We start from the raw sequence: 24,600 nt of genomic DNA, 5'->3' as shown, positions 1-24,600 counted from the left end.
CTGCATGATCCAATAAAAAGCCCTCCGTGCTAAGTGATGCCCGTCTCTCGTAGCAGCACTGCTGGGTCAGTAAACAGTACTGGTACTTAGTAGTCTGTGGTCTAATTCTCCGCTTTTGCTCTAGGAGCTGACTTAAATCAGTGGGACCGTTCGGCAGTTGTCGGGTTCTTTTGGAACCCATTTCTAAAGGCGGAGCACCCAAGCACGGATTACTGGAATACTCTAGGGCACGGAGAAACCTAGCACGGGCTTGTTAGGGAACTCGTTGTCTTTCAAAGCGCAGTGTGTGTGGTAGGTGCTTTATAAGGACGTTGACAAGTTGATTTAATCTGGTTCCTGGCGTGGATGACAATCGTGACCTGGGATGATGACGAGGGTAATGGGGAGGTTTGAGAAGCCAGGGGCAGGGTCTGTGCTGGTTTCTTCCCTGGGCCCCCTTCATTCTACCAGCATGTCCTTCTTGAATCTGACCACTTGTCTTTGTCCCCACCGCCGTCAGCCCAGCTCCCATTGCGGGTAGCCATGGCTGGATAACGCAGGTAGAATTCTTAGTGCAGAGCCTGCCATATGGTGAGTGCTCGATAGAGGATAGATACAAAATGTTGATTGTGGATAACCCGAGAAGCGTGATGCATCTCTACGAGCTACCGTTTCCTGATTAAAACTGTTCTGAGACTCCCCTTCGGATAAAAATCAAGGGCCTACCAGGGCCAACAGCCCCAGCCCCTGCCTGTAGACCCTAAATTCCATGAGGGCTGAGGACCACGTCTGTCTTTTACGAGTGCCTGGCGCGTGGTTGGTGCTAGAGAAACACGGTCCGTGTCTGTTGAATGAATGAATAGAGAGCTGGATGCTGGTCGTGATAACCACACGGATCATGATGCTAACGATCAGGTAGGCGAATGGCCAGCATGTGCCGAGCCCTCAGCTGCGTGCTTTGCGTTCTTCGTGTCAAGTAGCCACTTCCACAGCTCGGAGCAGATATCCGTGTGATGAGAAAGTGAGCCATCCAGTGGGTCAGCTTGTCTGGCTATTGAATCCAGAACCACAGAGGCTCTGGGCTGTTACCTGATGCTGTGTGGAGGTTAGGCCAAGCCCCCATCAGATCCAGGACGCGGACAGGTACCTCGCCCTAAGGAAAGATGAGGGGTGGGAAGGCATCGAGGTTGGCAGCTGCCTGCCCAGTGGCGTCCGCCTCCTGAGAACTAGGTTTTGTGCTCGGAGCTTGAGTGGCCAAGGCTAGGTGGGTGGAAGAGGTGGGGTGACTCAGAGATACCGCTTCTGTTTCCGTAAGGACAACTCCCCCCTCTCGGAGGGAATGTCAGTGTTGAAGGGGCTCGATGGGTTGGAAGGGCAGGGCAAACTGGCTGGCCGTGTGTTTCGTAGTCCAGCGTGTTCTAGAACTGTCCCATGAGGAGACCCGTCTGTTCAAGAGGGGAGGGGACCAACTTTAACCAGGACCTGAGAAGAGCTGGTCGTTCGGGTCTAGCTGCCGACGCATGTTTCAAGCGTGCTCACCAAAGAGGCCAACAGTGCTGGGGAGGGATCTGAAGGTAGGCAGTGCAGGGGGAAGAGGGAGTCCTTCCAGCAGAGAGCCTCCTCCTTCCCTGCCGCTGGGTGTTGTGGGACATCATCCCTGACACGCTTTCTCTTCAGCGCAGACCTCTCCTCCCTGCTTGGGCGCTGTGGCCGCTGATCACCAGCAGCAGGAACAGCAGGCCAGTTCTGTTTCTGGCCGCTGCATCAGCTGGGGTTACGACAGCCTTTACTTTGAGTACCAGCCTCTTCTGACTGGCGCCATATTTGACTGACGCCATATTCCTGGGAATCTAGGGCCTCCCCGACCCCCACCCAAGAAAACCTTGTTTAAAATTATGTTCTACTTACGTGATGTGTCTTTTGACTTCGACTGACTATCCTGATGCCTGCTGTTAACCCCTTTAGACGTTCAGGCCCATGATAATAACAGCTAACATTTATGAAGCGTATTACTATGCACTGTGCTGAAACGTTTCCACGGCAGCCCAATGATGTCAGCACTCTTTGTTGGTCTCCATTTTACAGATGGAGCCGTGGAGGCACCCAGAGGTCACGTGAGGGACCCAGGGCTACACATCCAGCGAGTGGGGGGCGGGGGCCAGGAACTGAACCCACATAGAGCGACTCTCAGACCTGCTTGCTTCAGCCCCAAGCTAGGCAGCGTGCCCCGCCCGAGTGAGCCGTGATCACCGTGAGCTTTCTATTTAAGGCAAACAGCTCAGCTCTTGGCCTCTTGAGTCAGTCTTGTTCAGTCGATTGGGTTTGCAGTGGGGCTGGCTGACTCTGGCCCTCTCCGGATTCTTCTAGCACTCACAGATCTGCGTCACACAATCTGGCACTCCATCCAGCGGGACCGTACTGCCATCTCGAGTCATTTCCAAATATGCACATCTTTTCTTCCCTCCAGATTGCAAGATGCTAAGGAAAGGGGCCCATGGTTGGTTTTTCTCCAATTTCCCCACAGCACTTGGCATGTTATTGGGCACTTGGAAGTGGTTTAATGCCCTTTAGCCTGACTAGGGGACAGAGTAGCCTGCCTGGTACGTAGCAGACTTCTGGAGACGGAGGAAGCTTGCATTGGGCTGTTATTAAAGCCTTTATCTGTAAAGGAGAGGAGAACATCATCTATAGACTCTTAGAACCAGACTTTTGGGAGAGTTGTCAGGGACATGGCGTTCTTATGCATTTTATATTGGCCTCTTTATATTGAGTGGTTTATTTTGTTATTTTTTTTTTTTTTTAATTTTTTTTTTTTTTTCAACGTTTATTTTTGGGACAGAGAGAGACAGAGCATGAACGGGGGAGGGGCAGAGAGAGAGGGAGACACAGAATCGGAAACAGGCTCCAGGCTCCGAGCCATCAGCCCAGAGCCTGACGCGGGGCTCGAACTCACGGACCTTGAGATCGTGACCCGGGCCGAAGTCGGACGCTTAACCGACTGAGCCCCCCAGGCGCCCCATATTGGGTGTTTTGTGCTGTGTAATTCCTGAGATGACTGCTGTTCTCAGGAATCTGTTCGAAAGACAGAACCAAATGAGCTCTGACGTTGAACCTGGTTTGCTTGGCAGGGCAAGCAAACCCCCCCACAGGCAGCATGTGGGGTCTGATCTGCCGGGTTGTTTCTGCTTTGCTGCTGTTGGTCGATTAGCCCACATGCTTGTTTGAGAAGGAGCGCGGGCTGCCCGACGAGCCGGGGAGAGGTAGCTGGTGCAGCCGCGGAGGGAAGGGACAGTACGTGCTTCAGTTTGTTTTGGGTTTTTTTTTTTCCCCCTCCTATTTTGGTCAAAGAATGCTCAGGCATTCTTTTCAGCTTGCCTCACCCTTGGCTCACCTTAGATGAGGAGAGGAAAGGAGCTAAATTATAGCCATCTGGGAGTAGTACCCTGCCCTTCCGGAGGGATGCCACGGCGGTTACCTTCCATTAGAAAGGGTTTTATTGGTTATTCTTGGATCCGACTTCTGTTGTAGATTATCTTTGGATGAGGAATGCATACTTACTGCCTGTCACGTATACCTCGGTGGCAGGGGCAAAAATGGAGGCCAGTGCCAGGCTGAACAGCCCGTGGTGAGTGGGTGACCTAACCCTCTGGCGGCTGTCCCCGGGCGCATTTTTAAGACTGATGGGTCCCTTGCATTCCTTCCTCCTGCTACCCAAGAGGGCATGAAGGGGGCCAGGGCACCATGGGCAAATATATTCCACCGAGTTGTGCAGCCAGCAACCTTACGAGAAAGAGAATGTCACGGGGCGCCTGGGTGGCTCCGTCGGTTGAGCGTCCGACTTCGGCTCAGGTCACGATCTCATGGTCCGTGGGTTCGAGCCCCGCTTCGGGCTCTGGGCTGACGGCTCGGAGCCTGGAGCCCGCTTCGGATTCTGGGTCGCCCTCGCTCTCTGCCCTCCCCCTGCTCACGCTCTCTCTCTCTCTCTCTCTCTCTCTCTCTCTCTCAAAAATAAATAAACGCAGGGGCGCCTGGGTGGCGCAGTCGGTTGAGCGTCCGACTTCAGCCAGGTCACGATCTCGCGGTCCGTGAGTTCGAGCCCCGCGTCGGGCTCTGGGCTGATGGCTCAGAGCCTGGAGCCTGTTTCCGATTCTGTGTCTCCCTCTCTCTCTGCCCCTCCCCCGTTCATGCTCTGTCTCTCTCTGTCCCAAAAATAAATAAACGTTGAAAAAAAAAATTTAAAAAAATAAATAAACGTTAAAAAAATTCTAAATAAAAAAAAAAGAGAATGTCACATCAAAGTGGCACTTAGTGTTGGGTGCAGACATTGCAGGGGAACATGTCGGGAAAGGCTACCTCCATGACAGAGCCAAGGGCGTAGGCCCACCTGGTGCTCTGACACAACTCCTTTCACAGGTGACATCTCTCTGGGCTTCTTGTGTGCACCCTGGATGCCGCTGCCACCGCTGGAAAGACCGAACGGGGGGCCCAGCGAAGAGCGAGCGTGCTTGTTGTCGTGGCAACCCTGGCCTAGTCCTCAGACAGCGTCCCCGTGGGGCTTCTCAGGTGAGGGCCCAGCAACGGCTCTGCTCAGAGGAGCCCCCCTGCAGAAGAGCACGTTGTCACCAGGCACATGCCTCAGAGGAAGGAGGGGGCTGGTGGCACCGAGCTGTGCGAGCCCAGGAGGGAAGGCAGGAGGAAAGGGGGGGGCGGGGGGAGGCGGGCAGGAAGCAGGCATGTTCTTGCTGATTTCTGCAGCCCAGGCTGATTCCCTCACCATCCAAGACCAACGAGTGTGTGGAGGGGCGGATGCTGAAAGCACTTGAAATATTTTAGAGGCGATATCCCCACCCGGATGTGACGCTGGCCCCGCTTCGACAGTGGTGCATGCTGGGTGGGCATCAGCTCTGCTGAGAATAACGGACAACCTTGGCGTGTATCAGTCTGTGTGGGCGGCCGTCACGAGAGACCGCAGACCGGGGGTGGTGCTTAAACAGCAGAGTTCGTGCGCTCACGGCTCTGGAGGCTGGAAGTCCAAGGTCAGGGTGTCGGCAGGGCTGGTTTCTCCTGAGGCTTCTCCCTTCTTGGCTTGAAAACGGCCAGGTTCTCCCTGTGCCCTCCCGGGGTCTTCCCTCCGAGTGTGTCTGTGTCCTAATCTCTTTCTCTTACAAGGACACCAGTCATAGTGGGTTAGGGCCCCAATGACTTCCTTTACCTTAATTACCTCTTTAAAAGAAACTTCTCGGGTCACCCGGGTGGCTCAGTCGGTTAAACGTCCGACTTCAGCTCGGGTCACGATCTCGCGGTCCGTGGGTTCAAGCCCCACGTCAGGCTCTGGGCTGATGACTCAGAGCCTGGAGCCTGCTTCCGATTCTGTGTCTCCCTCTCTCTCTGCCCCTCCCCCGTTCATGCTCTGTCTCTCTCTGTCTCAAAAATAAATTAAACGTTAAAAAAAAAATTTTTTTTAAAAGAACCTTCTCTCCAGGGGTGCCTGGGTGGCTCAGTCGGTTGAGCGTCCGACTTCGGCTCAGGTCATGATCTCGCGGTTCATGAGTTCGAGCCCCACGTCGGGCTCTGTGCTGACAGCTCAGAGCCCGCTTTGGATTCTCCGTCTTCCTCTCTCTCTCTGCCCCTCCCCCGCTCATGCTATCTCTCTCAAAAATAATAAACATAAAAAATATATATATAAAGACCTTATCTCCAAATATGGTCACATTCTGAGGTCCTGGGCTTAGCAACACAAAACATGAATTTTGGGGGATACGATTTAGCCCATAACACTTGGGCACTGATGGTAATGGTCAGGGTGGCCTTACTCTCTATTGGAATGGCTTTTGGCACTTTGTGAGCACCATGTCCTCTGCAGCAGCTCTAAGGTGGCGATTGGTATTTCCCTCATCTCACGGACAAGGAAACGGAGGCACAGGGAATGGAAAGACTTTGACTCCAACAGCTAGAACACTGAGACTGGTCAGCCTGACTCCGAAGCCGTGTTCAGAGTCCACGCAGAGGCAAAGGCTTCCCCTACTTTTCTCACTGGAAGTGATGTCACCGGATAGGTTGGGGAAAGGCCTGGTCCCAGCTCATCAAAGAGAAGGAGATACCGGGGTACTCTTTTATGCTCATGCCTAGTGCCCCTCACAGTCTGCGACAACAGGCCTTCCCCTGTGGGAAGGGGATCGTCCAGGCGACACTCTATCATTGCGTGTGAGCAGGCCGCGAGTCACGACCGCATGCGGACGGCCAGCTGACGTCTGTGTGGGTCCTCGCTGGGTAATAGAGGAGGCAGGCCCTACAGCCCTGGGTTTGATCCAGTCAGGGCTGGAGCCTGCTGTTTTCACAGCTGTTTTCTCCGATCCAAGGTCTGAGTTTGCCTGGAGCCTTCCTTCTGCTGGCCCCTTCCTCCCTTCCCTCCCTCCCTCCCTCCTTCCCTCCTTCCCTTCCTCCCTCCTTCCTTCCTTCCTTCCTTCCTTCCTTCCCTCCCTCCCTCCCTCCCTCCCTTCCCTCCCTCCTCTCCTCCATTCCTTCCCTCCCTCCCTCCTTCCTTCCTTCCTTCCTTCCTTCCTTCCTTCCTTCCCTCCCTCCCTCCCTCCTCTCCTCCATTCCTTCCCTCCCTCCTTCCTTCCTTCCTTCCATCCCTCCGTCCTTCCTCCCTTCCTCCTTCCCTTCCTCCCTTCCTCCCTTCCCTCCTTCCCTTCCTTCCTTCCTTCCTCCCCTCCCCTCCCCTCCCCTTTCCTTCCTTCCTTCCTTCCTTCCTTCCTTCCTTCCTCCCCTCCCCTCCCCTCCCCTTTCCTTCCTTCCTTCCTTCCTTCCTTCCTTCCTTCCTCCCCTCCCCTCCCCTCCCCTCCCTCCCTCCCTTCCTTCCTTCCTTCCTTCCCTCCCTCCCTTCTTCCTTCCTTCTTTCCCTCCCTCCCTCCTTCTTCCCTCCCTCCTTCCCTCCTCTCCTCCCTTCCTTCCTTTCTTTCCTTTTCCTTCCTTCCTTCCTTCCTTCCTTCCTTCCTTCCTTCCTTCTTTCCTTCCTTCCTTCTTTCCTTCCTTCCTTCTTTCCTTCCTTCCTTCCTTCCTTCCTTCCCTCCCTCCCTCCCTCCCTCCCTCCCTTTCTTCCTTCCTTCTTTCCCTCCCTCCCTCCTTCTTCCCTCCCTCCCTCCCTCCTCTCCTCCCTTCCTTCCTTTCTTTCCTTTTCCTTCCTTCCTTCCTTCCTTCCTTCCTTCCTTCCTTCCTTCCTTCCTTCCTTCTTTCCTTCTGCCAGTGCTGTCAGACAGTGACAGCAAGCTTACAGGACTGCAGACACACTCAGCTGTTTGTAGGGCCCTGGGCTCTTCCTGTGGGAGAGCTCAAGGCTTCCCCAGGCTGTGATGTAGGAGGTCCCAGTCACTTTGAAAGCATTGCCCACTGTCTCCTGGCAGTTACACTGCTCTGCTGTGTGAATAATTACTTGGCCTTAGTTCCCTGAGGCAGAGGGTGGGGGTGGCGTTTGGGGTAGGTAAGGCTTTGGTTCTTTCTCCTATGCTCTCCTTCTTCCTTCTTTCTCTTCTTTGATCCCAAGTGCCAGACCTCCATTGGCCTGTCCAGGGACTCCCCTGACACTAATTCTGAGCTTCCCAATTGGTTCCCACTTTTCTCCTGCCGGCATGTTAGGTGACTCCCATCCTTCTTCCCACACTTCGTTGTTGCCTTCTGGATTCACCGGGTGCTAGGTAGACGTTCCCTTCTTTTTTTTTTTTTTTTTTTTTTAACTTTTTTTAATGTTTATTTATTTTTGAGAGAGACAGAGACAGAATGTGAGTGGGTTAGGGGCAGAGAGAGAGGGAGACACAGAAGCAGAAGCAGGCTCCAGGCTCTGAGCTGTCAGCACAGAGCCTGACGTGGGGCTCGAACTCACAAGCTGTGGGATCATGACCTGAGGCAAAGTCGGAGGCTCAACCGACTGAGCCACTCAGGTGCCCCGATGTTCCCTTCTTCAGAGGTCAGAAAATCTATCCGGACCCGGGGTGAGCCAGCCGCACTGTGAGAGCCCGGGCCCTGGGCTCCCAGAGCAGAGTTCTCTTATCTCAGCTGAAGGCATCTCTCCAGAGTGCCAAGGAAAACACCATCAAATCACTTAGGGTTTGGGGCTTTATATCCCTGTGTTATCTGCCTTTCTGATATCCCTTACCTCAGTTGGCCTTGGACGTTCGCCCCGCCTTCAGAATCCTGCCAGGCTGGAAATCTGTATTATCTCGGAAAGTCAGCAGATGCTGCTTCATTCCACTTCTTTTCTGTCTGTTGACTTTTAAATGATGAAATCCTCTTTATTAAAGATAGTGCGGGGTGTGCTCCCGTCTTCCTCCCCGTGTGTGTGTGTCAAGAGATGACTGGGGTACAGTCACCTAACTTCCTGATCGATTCTTGACAGGTGGTGGGATTTCAAGTTTCATTTCCCTTTTCAGATTTTTCTGCGTTTCTTAATTAAAAAAAAAAAAAGAAAGAAAAGAAAGGAATATGGATCCTTTCTTCTAAGAGCCATAAAGTCATTCCAAAATAAATGAAAATGTAAGGGAGCAAATGTATCAGCCCCTCTGTTCCGTTTCCAGAGCTGTCTCAGCCAGGTGAGTGTGGGGTACCGCTGGCCAGGGAAGCGTTGAGGGGCAGAGGGCCCGGGGACTGTGCTGACAGCAGATTGTCTCCTGTTTATTAAACCTCTTGTTTGCTCGTGGCTGGATTTTATTTCAACCCACTGGCCTACTTTCTTTCGGGTCCTAAGTCGTTCACCTGAGCTCCCTTACGCGGCTGCTTTATCTTTCCATCCTGCCAGGTCACGTGGCGGGGGGGGGGGGGGCGGTCTTCATAGGCGAGTATAAATTTTTACCAGAATAACAGCCACCAGTAGAAAAAGCACTTTCTCCTCACCATTAATGCTGCTTTGTGTGTGTTTTTTTAAGGCAAAATGTGCCCTTTATCAAACTTCCACTTTAAACCGCAGGGAGGAACGAGGGGGGAGCTTTTGCCTCACTGTCCAAGATAAGGTACTTGCTACATTGTGCAGAAAATTTAATTAGGCAAAGCGAGACAATTGGAACTGGGTCCTGCCCTGAGCGGGAAAGGAAATTAACCTCTGCCTACCACAGCTGGGCCCAAGGTCGCGTTCAATTGTGTTCTGATCAGGCGGCTATTTCCGGAGCTAGAGAGAGAATGTGTCGGTTCATAAACACTCTCCACATGGGGGACAAACGCCACTTTGAAGGGCTCTTGGCCACTCTCTTCTGCAGTGGTCGGTAGGGAAGGGCGCATTTCTCACATACCTTTGCCAGATGGCGGTTTTCCTGGGAGCAAAGCCAAGCGTTCCCATCCTTTGGGAGGTGACCCAGGAAGAGATACTCTGCAAACTGTCCAACTGTCGCTCTTTGGTTGGGCAATCTTGGCGAGTCCGTTGGGCGCATGTGAGGAGGGAGGCGGTTGGGGCTGGAGTCGCCCTATTTATTTCCTCACTGTCGACGTTAGACAGAGGGTTTGTGTTTGCACTTCTCTCCTGATGAAATGGAGTGACTCAGGAAAAACCATCTGACTAAATAAACCCTGTTGTAATAGCTGCTCCCCCGAGCCCCATCTCATCTCAATTTTCCCTAAAGTTTGCTACATAGAACTTCATAGCTTCGCAGAAGGTGTTTATACAAAACCCAGTCTCTGCGTCGAAGAAGGTTTTGATTCCAAGATAAGCCCTTCGGACTTGGCCGTCTTGGACCATTTTTTCAGCCGTCGTAACCGAATGGCTCAAAGGCATTCCCAAGGGACACGACAGAGGGCTTTGTTTTTCATGTGATCTTTATCCCAAGAGTCTAAGTGGATCTGGTCAAGAGGCCCTGCTCTGTATCCAGCCATGGGGGAGGAGACAGCATATAGCAAAAGGAGGTGATGAGGAAGACGGCACTTTGCAGCCCGGGGGCACATAGAGCGGTTGGGGATGTGAGGTTGTTCATCAGCCGGATGCTGGCTCTCCACAATGAAAGCCAAATCGTAGGTGTATTAGTCAAGGTTCTCCAGAGAAACAGAGCCAGAGCCGATAGGAGAGATAGAGATAGAGAGGGGGCAGAGAAAGAGAGAGAGAGAAAGAGTGGGAGATGTCACAGATGGTGTAATTACACAATCCCTTGTCTCTCTCCCACTGGCCGTGGGCAAGCCTGCATCTTATTACACATCACCGTCTCTAGCACTAGCACGGGTCCTGGTGAATTACAGGTATAGCACAGACCCCTGGCTATCCCTCCCCTCCCCCTAATCAGTTCTTGTCTTCCTCTCTAGGAGCAGAACCATTAGCTTTTAGCCGGACCCATGGTTGCCAGGAAGAAAAGAATTGGGTCACATGGTTATGGAGGCTGAGAAGTTCCAAGATCTGCCGTCAGCAGGGTAGAAACCCAGTAGAGCGAATGGCATAGTTCCAGTCCAAGTGGGAAAGCCTGGGGACCAGGAGAGCCAGTGGTGTGAGTTCTAGTCCAAAGCTGGCATGTTTGAGACCCAAAAAAGAGCCAATATTTCAGTTCCAGTCCAAAGGCAGGGAAAGACTTAGTCCTTTTGTTTTTAATTCAGGTCTTCAACTGATTATATGAGGCCCACCCTCACCAGGGAGCACTATCTGCTTTACTCGGTCTACCAATTCAGATGTTGATCTCATCCAGAAGCACTCTCCCAGATCCACCCAGAGTAATGTTTGAGTAGATGTCTGGGTACTCTGTGGTGCATTCAGGTTGACCTACAAAATAACCATCACGGTGGAATTATTATTTCTCGTATGGGTGTTCTCCTTTCTCCTCTTCAACAAATAAGTCCTCAGCATACAATTTCAGCTACTGTAACCCAGATCTGAAATAATTATTTCTGCCCCACATGACAGTCCCTCTGAAAGCCATCTGGCAGCTATGTTATCCAGGATCCAGGGGTCTCTGTCTTGTTGCTCTACTATCCCTAGGGTGTTGTCCTCGCCAACGTGGCCTAACACGGGATCCACACAGCAAGATGGGAAATGTTGAATGGCACCATGGGAAATCTACACATCACACTTCTACTCATACCCTATTGGCTGGAACCTAGTCATATGGCTACACTTAACAGCAAAGGATACTGGGAAATGTAGTTTTATTCTTGCCCACCGCGTGCCGAGCTAACAACAAATGGTTCTGTTACTGCAATCCTTGGGGGTGGGGAGGGACAGCTCAGGGCCTCCACTACTCTTATGATTTGCCACTAGGCACTGGACATAAAGTGATGCTTAAGATGCAGTCCTGCCAGTGGTCAGTGGGAGATAGATAAAGTACTCATTACCACGTTATGTAATTAATGGGTAAACACAGTCAACCAAGCTGGAACAGGACTGTCAAAGAAGGCTGTCCAGTGACTTACAAAAGTAAATCATTTTATTTTATTTTATTTTTTTTTTTAAATTTTTTTTCAACGTTTTATTTATTTTTGGGACAGAGAGAGACAGAGCATGAACGGGGGAGGGGCAGAGAGAGAGGGAGACACAGAATCCGAAACAGGCTCCAGGCTCTGAGCCATCAGCCCAGAGCCCGACGCGGGGCTCGAACTCCCGGACCGCGAGATCGTGACCTGGCCGAAGTCGGACGCCTAACCGACTGCGCCACCCAGGCGCCCCCAAAAGTAAATCATTTTAAAGGACAGCTGTATTAGACCCAGTGGGTGGAGAGCCATTTCCCTAAATCCCAGTCTCAGCTGGACCTATATTTTCTTTTCTTTGGCAGTCAAACTGACTTCAGAAATTGAGGTTCAGATCTTTGTATTTAGGTCAAGTAAGGAGACCCAAAATATTCATGGAAGCATGAATTAAAAACAAGTAGGATTGGGGCATCTGGGTGGCTCAGTTGGTTAAGTGTCTGACTTCGGCTCAGGTCATGATCCCACGGTTCGTGGGTTCAAGCTCCACATCGGGCTCTGTGCTGACAGCTCAGAGCCCGGAGCCTGCTTCGGATTCTGTGTCTCCCTCTCTCTCTGCCCCTTCCCCACTCATGCTCTGTCTCTTTCTCTCTCTCTCTCTCAAAAATAAAATAAAAACATAAAAAAATAAATAATAAGAAATTAAAAAACATTAAAAAACAATAATAAAAACTAAATAAATACGCATTGGGAAAAAAAGTAGCATTCCTTCCCTTTGCTGTCTCTCTTCTTTCTTCCTTCCCCTCTCATCCATTTAGTCTAGGATTAAGGGGTTCTAGGGCCCTAGCAGGAATGCAGGTATCCTTTCTGAGCCTTGTTCCCCTTAATGTGTGGAGTCCTTATGGTCTTGGACAAGAGATCCTTCAGAGGGTTTCAGGATGAGGGCTGGGGGCAGGACTGGAGGTACAGGGAGCTGTTATGTAACATGGTAAACAAACAGCCATTGGGTGTTTCATTTTCCATTAGCCAGAGAGGCATTTTATTTCCACTAGAAATGGGAGCAGACGTGAAAGCAATTAGTGTTAGTGGGTTTACGGTGACATCCCTGGAGCCAGCAAAATCCTGGAGCCAGATGTCTGTGCTTTACTGGTTCCTTGTTCAGAGAACATTCGTGAGTTTTTTCCACCCCTGCCCATCCCACCTCCTGCCAAAAAGGCCCAAAATATCACAGTTGGGAGAACATAATATTCCTTGAATAGCAGGAGCAGAAGGCCTGTTCTTGGGAGCTCGAGAAGGCTGCCTCAGAAGCTGGAGAGGCGAAGTCAGGGAGGGCAGGAAAAATCCCCGCACCGGCAACTCCCTGGCCTGGGGACCTTGAGAACCATTGATGAGTTGGGGCCAGGACTTGAGGCAGCGATAAATATTAGGGACGGTGGTCTACCAACCCCACCTTCTATTCCGTTCTGTTTACTTCTTTTTCAACCTGCCCTACCTCACCCCCAGCACGCATGGAATACAAAGGATACAAGTGGAAACAACAGCAGAGATGGAAGCCCTGGATATCCTCCCCTCCCCCCCTGCCCTGGAGTAACGTGGTCTCAGTTTCACTCGTCGTAAGCGTCGACGTGACCATGGCCGCCACCAGGACCACCAAAGCCCCAGAATCTGCCACTTCAGTACTTTCCAACGTAGATATTCTCTTCCTGCAGAAGACCCTCCTCCCCTTAAGGTCTTATACTGCATGATTTATTGTTGGCTGTATCTCTCTCTGCCCAGTTCAGGAGCCCAGGGGCTACATGGAGCTATTGAGCCCTTGAAATGTAGCCATTCCAAGCTGAGATGTAAGTAAGTATAAAACACACGCCAGATTTCAAAGACGTGGGTGGGAAGAAGGTAAAGCATCTCAAACTTTTATACTGATTACATGCTGATAATATGCTGGATGCAGTAGACTACAAAAGGTGTTATCAAAATCCCTTGTTTCTTTTTACATTTTTCATGTGGCTGCTAGAAACTTCAAAATCACACATGTGGCTTGCATTTCTTGTCACATTTCTACTGGGGCAGCACTGGTCTATGTTATCCTTTCATCTAGTTTAGAACTTCATATTTTACATTAGTAAAGATATCTAAACACATATTCAGGGGCACCTGGGCGACTCAGTCTGTTGGACGTCCGACTCTTGATTTCGGCTCAGGTCAAGATCTCAGGGTCTTGGGATCAAGCCCTCTGTTGGGCTCTGTGTTGGGTGTGGATCCTGCTTGATATTCTCTCTCTCCCTTTCCCTCTGCCCCTCCCCTGTGTGCACACGCTCTCATGCGCTCTCTCTCTTAAAAAAATTTTTTTAATAAAAAAAAAAAACTTTAAAAATAAATTAAAATTAAATAAAAATAAAAAGACTTTTATTTATTTTTTTTTCAACGTTTATTTTATTTTTGGGACAGAGAGAGACAGAGCATGAACGGGGGAGGGGCAGAGAGAGAGGGAGACACAGAATCGGAAACAGGCTCCAGGCTCTGAGCCATCAGCCCAGAGCCTGACGCGGGGCTCGAACTCACGGACCGCGAGATCGTGACCTGGCTGAAGTCGGACGCTTAACCGACTGCGCCACCCAGGTGCCCCTAAAAAGACTTTTAAAAGAAGAGAGGCTCTTCACACTTTGTAGGAAGAAGGTTGGTTAACTAACAGAGATGTGCTAGTGTTTGACACAGAGTTGAGAAACGTAATCCCCTTCAGGAACCAGGTAATGATACAAATAAGTGGGGTGGGCTCGAGGTTAGATGATAGGGAATGGTGGAGCGTGTGGTTCACTGAGGTGAAGTAACCCATGTAAAAGCATCTACATTTAAAAATTTTTAAAACACCGGGTGCTCCACAAGCAACGTCTTCAGGTGGAATTCAACCCAGAGGATTCCCGCGTGCCACTCTTGGGACCTTTAAAATTTTTTTCTTAAATGTTAATTTATTTTTGAGAGAGAGAGAGACAGTGTGTGAGCGGGGCAGGAGCAGAGAGAGGGAGGGAGACCCAGAATCCGAAGCAGGCTCTAGGCTCTGAGCTGTCCGCACAGAGCCCGACGCGGGGCTCGAACTCACGAAACTGTGAGATCAGGACCTGAGCCGAAGTCAGACGCTTAACCGACTGAGCCACCCAAGTGTCCCTTGGGGCCTTTAAAACTTGAAAGCTGCTCTGTGCTACAGATCTCCTGAAAACGACCTCTTGCAGACAATTCAAACCGAGCTTTGTAAATTGGAAGTTCTTTTTTTAAATCTTGAAATGACATGATTTTAACCCTAGCACCCAAGTCCACTTATAGCTTCACTCTGTAGCTTACATGTTCTTGTACTGAGAACGTGCCCAACAGTTAGCTGGCGTTGAGTTCATATTCTGGGAGCTGTCAGGAGAGCGGTGCCTGGTATAGTTCTTCTAACAGCGCCGTGATGATGATCGTATCTTTGTTCCCTTTGAGGCTCAGGGAAATCAGGCCACCCACTTGGCCACAGCAAGAAAATGGCAGAAATGAGGTTCAAGCTCACGTATTTCAGACGCTACTGTCAAAGTCTGCTATTGCAAGGTCTCAAGGTTTGACTCCTGTGTTTCCTTCTGAAAGTTTTATATTTTTAGCTCCTACGTTTAGGTCTTTGATCCATTTCGAGTTAATTTGTGCATAGGGTACAAGCTAAACACCCAGCTTCTTTGCATGTGGATATATGGTGGTCTCAGGATTACTTGAAAAACTATTCTTTCCCCATTGAATGCCCTTAAGCACCCCTGTTGAGAATGAATTAACCATACATGTGCAGGTTTATTTCTGAATTCCCAGTTCTATGCCGTTGATCGATTTGCCCATGGTTATGCCATTACCACAGCATCTTGATTACTATAGCCTTGTAGTAAGTTTGAAATCGTGAATTACAAGTCTTCCAGCTTTGTTCTTGTTGAAGAATGTTTCTACTGTTCAGGGAGCCTGGGTGGCTCAGTCAGTTGAGCGTCTGACTCTTCATTTCGGCTCAGGTCATGATCCTAGGGTTGTGGGATAGAGCCCATGTCAGGCTCCACGCATGGCATGGAGATTCTCTCTCTGTCTTCCTCTACCCCTCCTCTGCTCACACACACACTCTCTCTCTCTCTAAGATAAAAAAATAAATTATTAAGATTGTTTTTACTGTTCTGGGTGCCTTACCATATGAATTTTAGGATCAGCTGGCCAATCTCTACAAAACAGGTAGCTGGGATTTCGGTCAAAATTATATTGAATCCGTAGATCAATTTGGACAGCGTTCCATCTTAACAATATGAAGCCTTCTGCCGCAAGGACCCAGGAAGTCCTTCCATTACTTATATCTTTGCTAATTTCTTTCAACAGTGTTGCTTAGTTTTCAGAGTGCAAGTTTACTTCTTAAGTTTATTTTGAAGCACTTCATCCTTCTCGGCCTTGTTCTAAATGAACTGTTTTCCTACTTCCGTTTTCAGATTGTTAATGTTTCTGTGAAATTTCAAACAGTGTCAGACCATCCAGAGTACTGACATTCCACCTGTAAATACCTAACGTAGCATCTGTTGATTTCTTTCTTTCCTTTTTTCTTTCTTTCCTTCTTCCTTTCTCTTTCCTTCCTTCCTCCCTTTGCTTTCTTTCTTGCCTTTCTAAATAGCCACCAACTCACCCTGGGACCCATAACCATTAACAAAATTCCCTGCTTTTACCTACCACACAGTTCACATTCAGGTTTCTTTGATTGTAGAATGTCATCTCACGGTTAGCTTTCTCAAATCAGGGTCCAAACAAGTCTTCCCCTTGTACCTGAAGTCATATCGGCCAACTCTCCTTTATTTTCTAACAGCCTTCTTTTCCCTTTTTTTTTTATGCCCTGAAGATTCAAATTTATATTATTAAGGCACAGTGAGTCTCTAACCTCATTCAAGGCTAACCTCTGTAGGCAGACAATCCTCATTAAAAGGTTCCCTCTTTCACATAAAGAAATTTGAAACCTGAAATTATTTTCTTCAGCAGCACAACCGCTGGTCTGCACAAGTGCACGATGCTGGGGTTGGCTCTCCAGACACCTGTTAAGGAGAATTAATCCTTGCTGAAGATATTGGACAGAACACCATTGTTGTCTGTCCGCGTCCCCAATACTTGAGCATCAATGACTAATTGTTATAAGGACTGACAAACAGGGCTCTCTCTCATCTCACTTTATTTAATAGGGTGGAGAGCTGGGTTCCCTTGGCCCCGCAGAAGAGGGGGGCTCTGTTTCTCTCTGAGGGCCTCTCATGCTCCCACATCTCATCCTTGGCCTCCAGTCCCCAGACGTGGTTTTCTTTCTGTTCTTCCGAGATCCCTCCCCTTCCCTTCATTTAAAATGTTGGTCTGGAAGCAAGATACAAGTCTGCAATTCGGGTCAAAGCGCTTCCAAGTGGAAAAATCCCTGAAGTGTGTTACATGGCATATGACTAAAAACATCCCACTTCTGTGGGTTTTTTCCACTGACACGACTCCATTCTGACAAAATGCATGTTCTTTTGATCACCGTATGCTTGCCGATTATTCGTAATTTATATTGTTCAGGCGGAGGAGGGCTTTTGAAATATTTCCCCATCCAATATGGCCGGGCACCAACCTACCATACAAAAGCCACCGTGGGGCTAAGAGTAGGGTCTTGGTCTGGTAGCTGCCAAGCCACCAAACTGCTGGACCATGAGGAGGTGGGGAGGGGTCCTGGGTGATGAGGAGATACTTGGGAATCTCAGGCCAACAACTACTTGCCGACTGATAAATCCGTGTTTAATTTTTTTTTTTTTTTCCTACCTCCACTGTGAGTGTTGTGTGCTAGTCGAATGTCGGCCCAGGCATTGTGTCTGTTTCAGTGTCATAGTTTGTACGGTGTCCTCTCTGGGGCGTCGCCTTCCATGAAGTCTTTGCTGTCTTTAATGTGTCCAAAGGCTGGAGGTCTTCTACCCTCCTTTAAAAAACAAAGAAATCAGTGTTGCCACGGTTTCCTTTGGGATGAAAGTCTGTTTCTTAGCGAGCATGGGAACAATTGTGGGAAGGATTTTAGGAGAAGGGAAAATGATGCGTTGGCCTTACCCAAATGGAACGTGCCATCGAAGACATCAGACACCTCTCTGTCTCCCCGTTTCCCTCCCACCCGCCCTCCTCCCTCTCCCCTCCCTTTCCCCTCCCTTTTCCCCCTCCCTCTCTCCCTCCATCTCTTCTCTCCACCACCCTACTCCCCCTTCTGTCTCTCAATTTTTTCTATTTGTTGAGGTGTTGTTTACATGTAACAAAATGCACTCGTTTTCATTGTACAGTGGATGAGCTTTAATAAATATATCTATCTACTTAACACCACCCCAGTCTGAAAATATGAAACATTCCCACGATTCCAAAAGGTTTCCCGTGTGACCTTGTGGTCCCTACTCCGCCCTCCCAGCCCAGGCACCTAGCGATGTGCTTTCTGTCACGATAGCTTGCTTTCGTCTGTTTTACGGTTGCCTATAATTAGAATCACATAGGATGTACCCCTTTGCATACGGCTTCTTTCACTCAGGGTAATATTTTTTGAGATCTCTCCACATTGTTGCATGTCTGATTGGTTTGTTTCTTTTTATTGTCGAATAGCCTATTTTGGGGGTGTAGCGTAATATGTTTATCCACTCAGTTGCTCAGGGACATTGCGTTGTCTCCAGTTTGGAGCTAACTGTATAAAAAAAAAAAAAGTCGCTGTGAACATTCACATTCAGGTCTTCTGTGTAGACATAGGTTTTCATTTCCCTTCAGTTACGTTTCTAGGAGTGGAATTTCTGGGCTCTAGGGTAGATACGTGTTTCACGTTATTAAAAATAATGCCCGTTGTCCAAAGCGTTTGTCCAGCTGTGTGTTTTGAGCGCCCAGCATTACCGTTAAGTAGCTCACGCTTTCCGCTGGGAGAACCAGGAGAGAAGGAGCAGAGCTGACTGGTGTCTGTGGCATCTTCGTCAACAGAGAGGCTTCCCAAAACGACCCTGAGCCCCAGAATGCCCCTCTCTGGTTCCCGTTCTGGGGCCCTGTGCTTGATGACGGCCACCGGCTGGCCTGAGCCCTGACTGGTGGGGTAGACAAGTTGCCATTGAAGAGCCGGCATCCTGAGCGGGCGGTTCATTGCCCAGTAGGGCCGTGTTCTGCCTCCAGGCTTTGGGGTCCTGAATTACTTCCTTTCTGAGCGCAGGGAAGCCCGTTAGTCAAAACTAGTATGAGTTCTTATTTCTGTTGTACAGATGAGGAAACAGGCCTAGAGACATGACTGACCTAACATGTATACGTGTAAAATACATGTATGTGTATAGGTATTGTTATATAACATTATATAACATAATACTATATAACATATAGTATGTGTATTACATATTATATGTTATATACTACACATGTTATATAGTATATATTATGTAACTATATATGAGCATATATATTAACAATATATAATATATATTCCGTAACTAACGTGATACAGCTAACTGCCGGCCACCCCAGGAGTCAGACACAGCTGGGAAGGCTCCAGTGTTTGGCACTTTTCCCTAAACCAGGCTTCTCGGACTTTCTTCTGACACGTTTGTTAAGGACAACGAAAAGGGAATGCGTACTTTGGGAGACAGAGGGAGTATCTAGGGACATGGTCTGTAGTAGGAAATCTCTTCTTTTAAAAGTTCATGCAGACTTTGTATTCAGTTCCAGATATGTCTGTGTTCATTTTTTTAAATGTTTTTTTAATGTTTACTTTTCAGACAGAGAGAGACAGAGCATGAATGGGGGAGGGGCAGAGAGAGAGGGAGACACAGAATCCGAAGCAGGCTTCAGGCTCTGAGCCATCAGTACAGAGCCCGACGTGGGGCTCGAACCCACGAACTTTGAGATCGTGACCTGAGCCGATGTCAGATGCTTAACCAACTGAGCCACCCAGGTGCCCCATGTCTGTGTTCATTTTAATGTAAAATATGATTAATATGAAAATGTTTGTCCCCCCCCCCCCCCCCACCATAATCAAGTCAAAGGACACTTCAGGGAGATGCCATACGGGCCAGGAGACAACACCACTGTCTTTTCCTAACTCCTATGACTGAGTTGGTATTTGGCCATGTATATTCCCTGTTCCCCACAGCTCTTCTGTTTTGTGTTGGCTGCTGCTGCTTTTTTCTTTCTTTCTTTTTTTTTTTTTTTTACTCTTTATTTATTTTTGAGAGAGAGCGTGAGCAGGGCAGGGGCAGAGAGAGACAGAGACAGAGGCTCTGACCTCAAGCAGGCTCTGTGCTGATGGCAGGTAGCCTGAGGTGGGGCTTGAACTCATGCAGGGCTCGAACTCCTAAACCATGAGATCGTGAGATCATGACCTGAGCTGAAGTCGGATACTTAACTGACCGAGCCACCCAGGTGGCCCTTGTGCTGGCTTCTACCATGGAAGTAGCTGCAGGCGAATGTTTGCCCTGCCAGCTGGTCACAGGGTCCCCAGGTCTCCCCTGTGGTCCACCTCTGGGTCTCATGATATAGCGCTGGCTCCCACCCTTTTGGGATATGTCAGCACCTGCCCCTGAGATGATACAGGGTCTGGGAGTGACAGCAGAAGTGAGAAGCTATGCAGTGAAGGTGCGGATAAATTCTCACAGCAGGTGGCTGTCCTCAGGTGGAGAGGGAGGGACCTGAAGGCTGACATCCCTTTCCCTTTGTAGTCTGGCCTCTGTGGGGCCCAAGGTCCCCAGTCACTGCCGTGGGCTCCGGAAGTGACAATCACGAGTGCCTTGGTCCTTCCATGAGCACCTGTTTCCAGCTGAGCCTCTCCGTGGCTCATAAGGCGTGGGTCCTCCGTGAGTCACTGCATACTGTGGTCACTGCCACCCAAGAGCCTGTAAATATCCCTCCCTCTGACAGGAAGCATCTTCTGCCTTGTGAGTTTCTTATGGCTGCTGAAACAAATTATCACAGACTTGGTGGCTTAAGGCAACACAGACTTATTCTCTGAGCAGTTCTGGAGGTGAGAAGTCTGAATTCAAGGTGCTGACAGGCCTGTGTTCCTTCTGGAAGCTTCAGGGGAGAATCCACTTACCTTTCCAGCTTCTAGAAGCTGCCTTGCTTGCATTCCCTGGTGACTGCTTTCTCACATCACTCCAACCTCTCTTGCTCCCATGACACATCCCCTCCCACTCATTCGAATCTCCTGCCTCCTTCTTATGAGGACGCTGTGATGACATCAGACTGGCTTGGATAATCCAGGATAATCTCCCCATTTCAAGATCCTTAACTCAATCACATCTGCAGAGTCCCTCTTGCCATCGTATGAGGGAACACTCACGGATTCTGGGGATTAGGATGTTGTCATTCAGCCTCCCACACCAGGGGACCCGGAATCTTCGGCACGAGCTCCTGGGAAAGGCCGCGTGTCCTGTGGGTGACTGCTGCTGGTCCAGCTCTCAGACCCTCAGTGTGGCACTCCCTTTGAGAGGTGCCTTTGAAAGCCGGTGGGCGCTCAGACCTGAGTTCAAATCCTCACCCGGTGGTTGGCGCTATGACCTCTCGCAGGTTGAATATACTAGCCTTGTTTTCCTCATCTGTAAAAAGGACACAGTAATCTAACTTTGCAGGGAAAATGAAGATAAAGCGTCTAGCACCGTGCCTGGCAAACAGTAGGTGCTCAATAAATCATGCCTATGATCCCTTGGAGAATTTCTGGTGAGCTCCATGGAAGTGGGACTGACTCTGTTCCTCAGCTTAGTTTTCATGTTGTGTAACCTCCCGGATACCTGTATGTACTATGTGTGTATATGTACTAACTGCACATCTAAATGCTGCTCCCCGGGCTCCCAAATTCTAGAGCCTCCTTCTGCAAGTTTAGAAAAGGCAGTAGGTAGGGAAATACTAGGATTACATTCTTGCACTCCTTTCTGTCTTCCCCTACTCACCCCAGGCTCGGTGGCTGCCATGTTTCCTCCCAAGATCAGATCTCCCCAGAATGAGCGAACCCCAAGCTGGACCTGGAATTGCCCTGGGCCCCCTGGAGCCAGGATAACGCAAGCCTCAGTGGGACCCCCTCAGGGAAGGTCCCCAGATTTCCTTGTTCTTGGCCAGGAACTGACTCGAGTGGGGTTGGGGGTAGCGGTATTTATGCCAGGGAGGTTTCTTTGGGGGAAGGGCAAAGACCGGGGAACTCATCAAGCCTCCCCCTGTGGTGGTTTCTGGGCTCCTGGTCTCCCATTTGTAAGTGAGTGCTGGCAGCTGGTCACTTTACGTAAGTTATCTTTAGTTGCTCCTCGGGACATCACTGTCCACATTTGCCTGGTGAGGAAGCTCCGGCCCTGAGCGGTTAACTCTTATCTGGGTTTGCACAGTCACCAAGGGGTGGGTCTGGCATCTGTCCAGCTCCGAAGCCAGCCAGCCTGCAACACTGCAATTTCTATTGCATTATAAGAAAGGAAAAACAAGATTCCTCTATCAGAGGCAAGGCCACTGATAGGCGTTTTATCGGGTGATTTATAGGCTCATTATCGTGTAACCAGTGCCTTTGGCAGAATGCCGTGCCAAAGGCCGGGGGTGTCGTGCTGCAGGAGATGCCCCTGCCTTGTTTCATCTGTCCTGACCCTCCCGCCTGACACTTAGGCCCCCCACGTCCATGTGAAGGACGTCGTAAGGGTTATTTTTCGCTTTTTGAATAAGCATTGTAATTTTGTCTGTTTATTTTTGAATTAGGAATGTGGTCATCTGGTTTAAAATTCAGAGTACAAAGGCATATGCACTGAAAAGCCTCCCTGCCTCCCTTGTCCCCAACCACCCATTTCCTGTGCAGGGGGAGCCAATGTCACTGGTTATCAGTGTTTTATTTCGGAGGTGCTTGACGTAAATATAAGCAAATGTACTTTGGTTCCTGCCTACATAGTCTCCTTTCTAACTTCTATATCTTGTAGGCAGAGCTTTCTTGTTTTTTTATTTTATTAAAAAAATGTTTAATGTTTATTTTTGAGAGAGAGAGAGAGAGTGAGTGAGCATGAGCAGGGGAGGGGCAGAGAGAGAGGGAGACCCAGAATCTGAAGCAGGCTCCAGGCTCTGAGCTGTCAGCACAGAGCCCGACGTGGGGCTCTAACTCACGGACTGTGAGATCGTGACCTGAGCTGAAGTCCGACGCTTAACTGACTGAGCCACCCAGGCACCCCTCTCGTTTTTTTAAAAAAATGTTTTTTAAAGTTTTATTTATTTTGAGATAGAGAGAGAGGATCCCAAGCAGGCTCTGCGTTGCCAGCATGGAGCCCGACGCGGGGCTCTGACTCATGAACCGTGAAATCGTGACTTGAGCCAAAGTTGGACACTTAACCGACTGAGCCACCCAGGCGCCCCTATCTTTCTCATTTTCTATGTGAAATACAAAATTTAAAGTCACAAGAGAGGTAACATTGAATGACAGATCTTCTAAAAACAGGCTACATGTTTTTTTATTAGCTAGTTAGCTAGCAGCCTGTAGGTTATTTCTTTAAGAAATTGGGGAAAGAAAATAATGTGCTGTTTGTAGAGTCCAAATTTATTGAGTAAGTAATGACCCCCCCCCCACCACCAAAAACAAAGTTGTTTTGAGAAACTTCTAAAAGAATTTTTGGAGGGGCGCCTGGATGGCTCAGTCAGTTGTGTCCTACTCTTGGTTTCAGCTCAGGTCATGATCTCCTGGTTTGTGAGATCGAGCCCTGTGTTGCTCTCTGAGCTGACAGCATGGAGTCTGCTTGCGATTCTCTCCTTCTCTCTCTGCCTCCCCTCCCTGCTCATGCTCTCTCTTTCTCGCAAAATAAATAAATAAGCTTTAAAAAAAAAAGGTTTTTTGAAATTCAAACATTGCTTGGCATTATTAAAAAGGAATACTTGAGGGATGCCTGGGTGACTCAGTCAGTTAAGCATCCAACTCTTAATATTGGCTCAGATCACGATTTCATGGTTCATGGGTTCAAACCCTGCATTGAAATAAGACTTCAGGTGGAACGTGGATGGGGGTTGCCAGAACAGAGGTTGCAGAGGAAGGAGAAAAGGTTTGAGGGAGGAAAGTGCATAGTGAGAGGCTGAACCTGCTTGAACTTGAGGACTTAGCAGCAGGAATGTTGAGAAACTGAAGAGACACGGCATGGCCGAGGCAGGGAAAGTCTCAAATGCCATACGATGGGCAGTGATAGATTACCTTTCTAAACGGGAAGGTGTGTATGTATCTGTGTGTGTGCACACACATACACACACACACACACACACACACACACACACTCTGTATCAACATTTGGAAAAGATTTTAGTAGTAAGATGGATTGGAAAGGGTCGTTAGATATTTTTAAAGACACGCATTGATTATGGACCTTTAGAAAGTTGACTGCATATCAGCATTTGGCCAAAGCACCTCTACTTGAATTTTGCAGGGAGCTGTTTACATGTCTAATTGCTCGGATTTTGTTCTGAGCAGTTTTCCACACATGTAGTTCCCTCTTTTCTACTCATTCAACCTCAAGGTGTGTGTATGCGAGAGAGGGTGGGTGGCATTTGCTTCCCAACGTGTTTTTTTCTGCTTTCACCTCCCCACACTTCCATGAATTGTACCTACGAGAACAGCTACAAGCCCTATCCTCTCTTGAGGCTACGGGAGGGCCAGCTGGTGGGACCATAGTTGGCTCTGATTTAGCTCCAGTCTGTCATCTCCTCTCTGCTCCTACACCCCCAAATAAATACAGATTGGCTGTTTAGCGAGCAGGGCAGTATACGGAGAATATACGTCATGGGACAAGTATACTTGGAGGGACCCTATGGAACATCTAGTCCAAACACAGGCTGTCCCTCTACTCCCCAACATGCTTTGTTATAAAAGGGAATGGTCAGATAGTTTGGGGGTCGTTCCACACCGTTGGTTCCTTGGAGATTCATGTAAATGTTAATAGTGCAAAAAAAGTGCCATATTAGAGAAGCTTTTTTTTTTTTTAATGGGAAGGGCGCTTGCAGCTTCAGTTTATTGTGTGCCTTTGGGACAGGGTGCTTAAAATTGCTTAAAAAACAAACAAACAAACAAAACATCAAGAGGCACCAGGGTGCCTCAGTCGGTTGAGCATCTGACTCTTGGTTTCGACTCTTGGTTCATGGGATCAAGTCCCACGTTGGGCACTGCAGCTGGCAGCACAGAGCCTGCTTGGGATTCTCTGTCTCTTGCTCCCTCTCCGTCCTTCCCTCACTCACACCGTCTCTGAATCGCCCAAAATAAATAAACTTAAAAAAAACCCAAAA

General features: G+C 49.1%; 1 protein-coding gene across 2 annotated transcripts in view; it reads left to right on the top strand.

The window, feature by feature from the left end:
* Positions 1–24,600, top strand: part of GFOD1 (glucose-fructose oxidoreductase domain containing 1) — a 114,682-nt gene that overhangs the window by 64,782 nt on the left and 25,300 nt on the right. The window contains exon 2 of one of the 2 annotated variants that reach the window (XM_047103322.1): positions 4,393–4,542. The exons of the other annotated variant lie outside the window; for it this stretch is intronic. Coding sequence (XP_046959278.1) covers positions 4,393–4,542 — 150 coding nt within the window. The remainder of the gene's footprint in view (positions 1–4,392; positions 4,543–24,600) is intronic. 2 annotated transcript variants of the gene reach the window in all.

Source organism: Lynx rufus, unplaced genomic scaffold (genome assembly GCF_022079265.1).
Source record: "Lynx rufus isolate CCGP_SWC_20201006 ecotype Redwood Valley unplaced genomic scaffold, mLynRuf1.p SCAF_6, whole genome shotgun sequence".
Lineage (NCBI taxonomy): Eukaryota > Metazoa > Chordata > Mammalia > Carnivora > Felidae > Lynx > Lynx rufus.
Note: the sequence above shows the minus strand (reverse complement) of the source record. Positions and strands in the feature narration are given on the sequence as shown.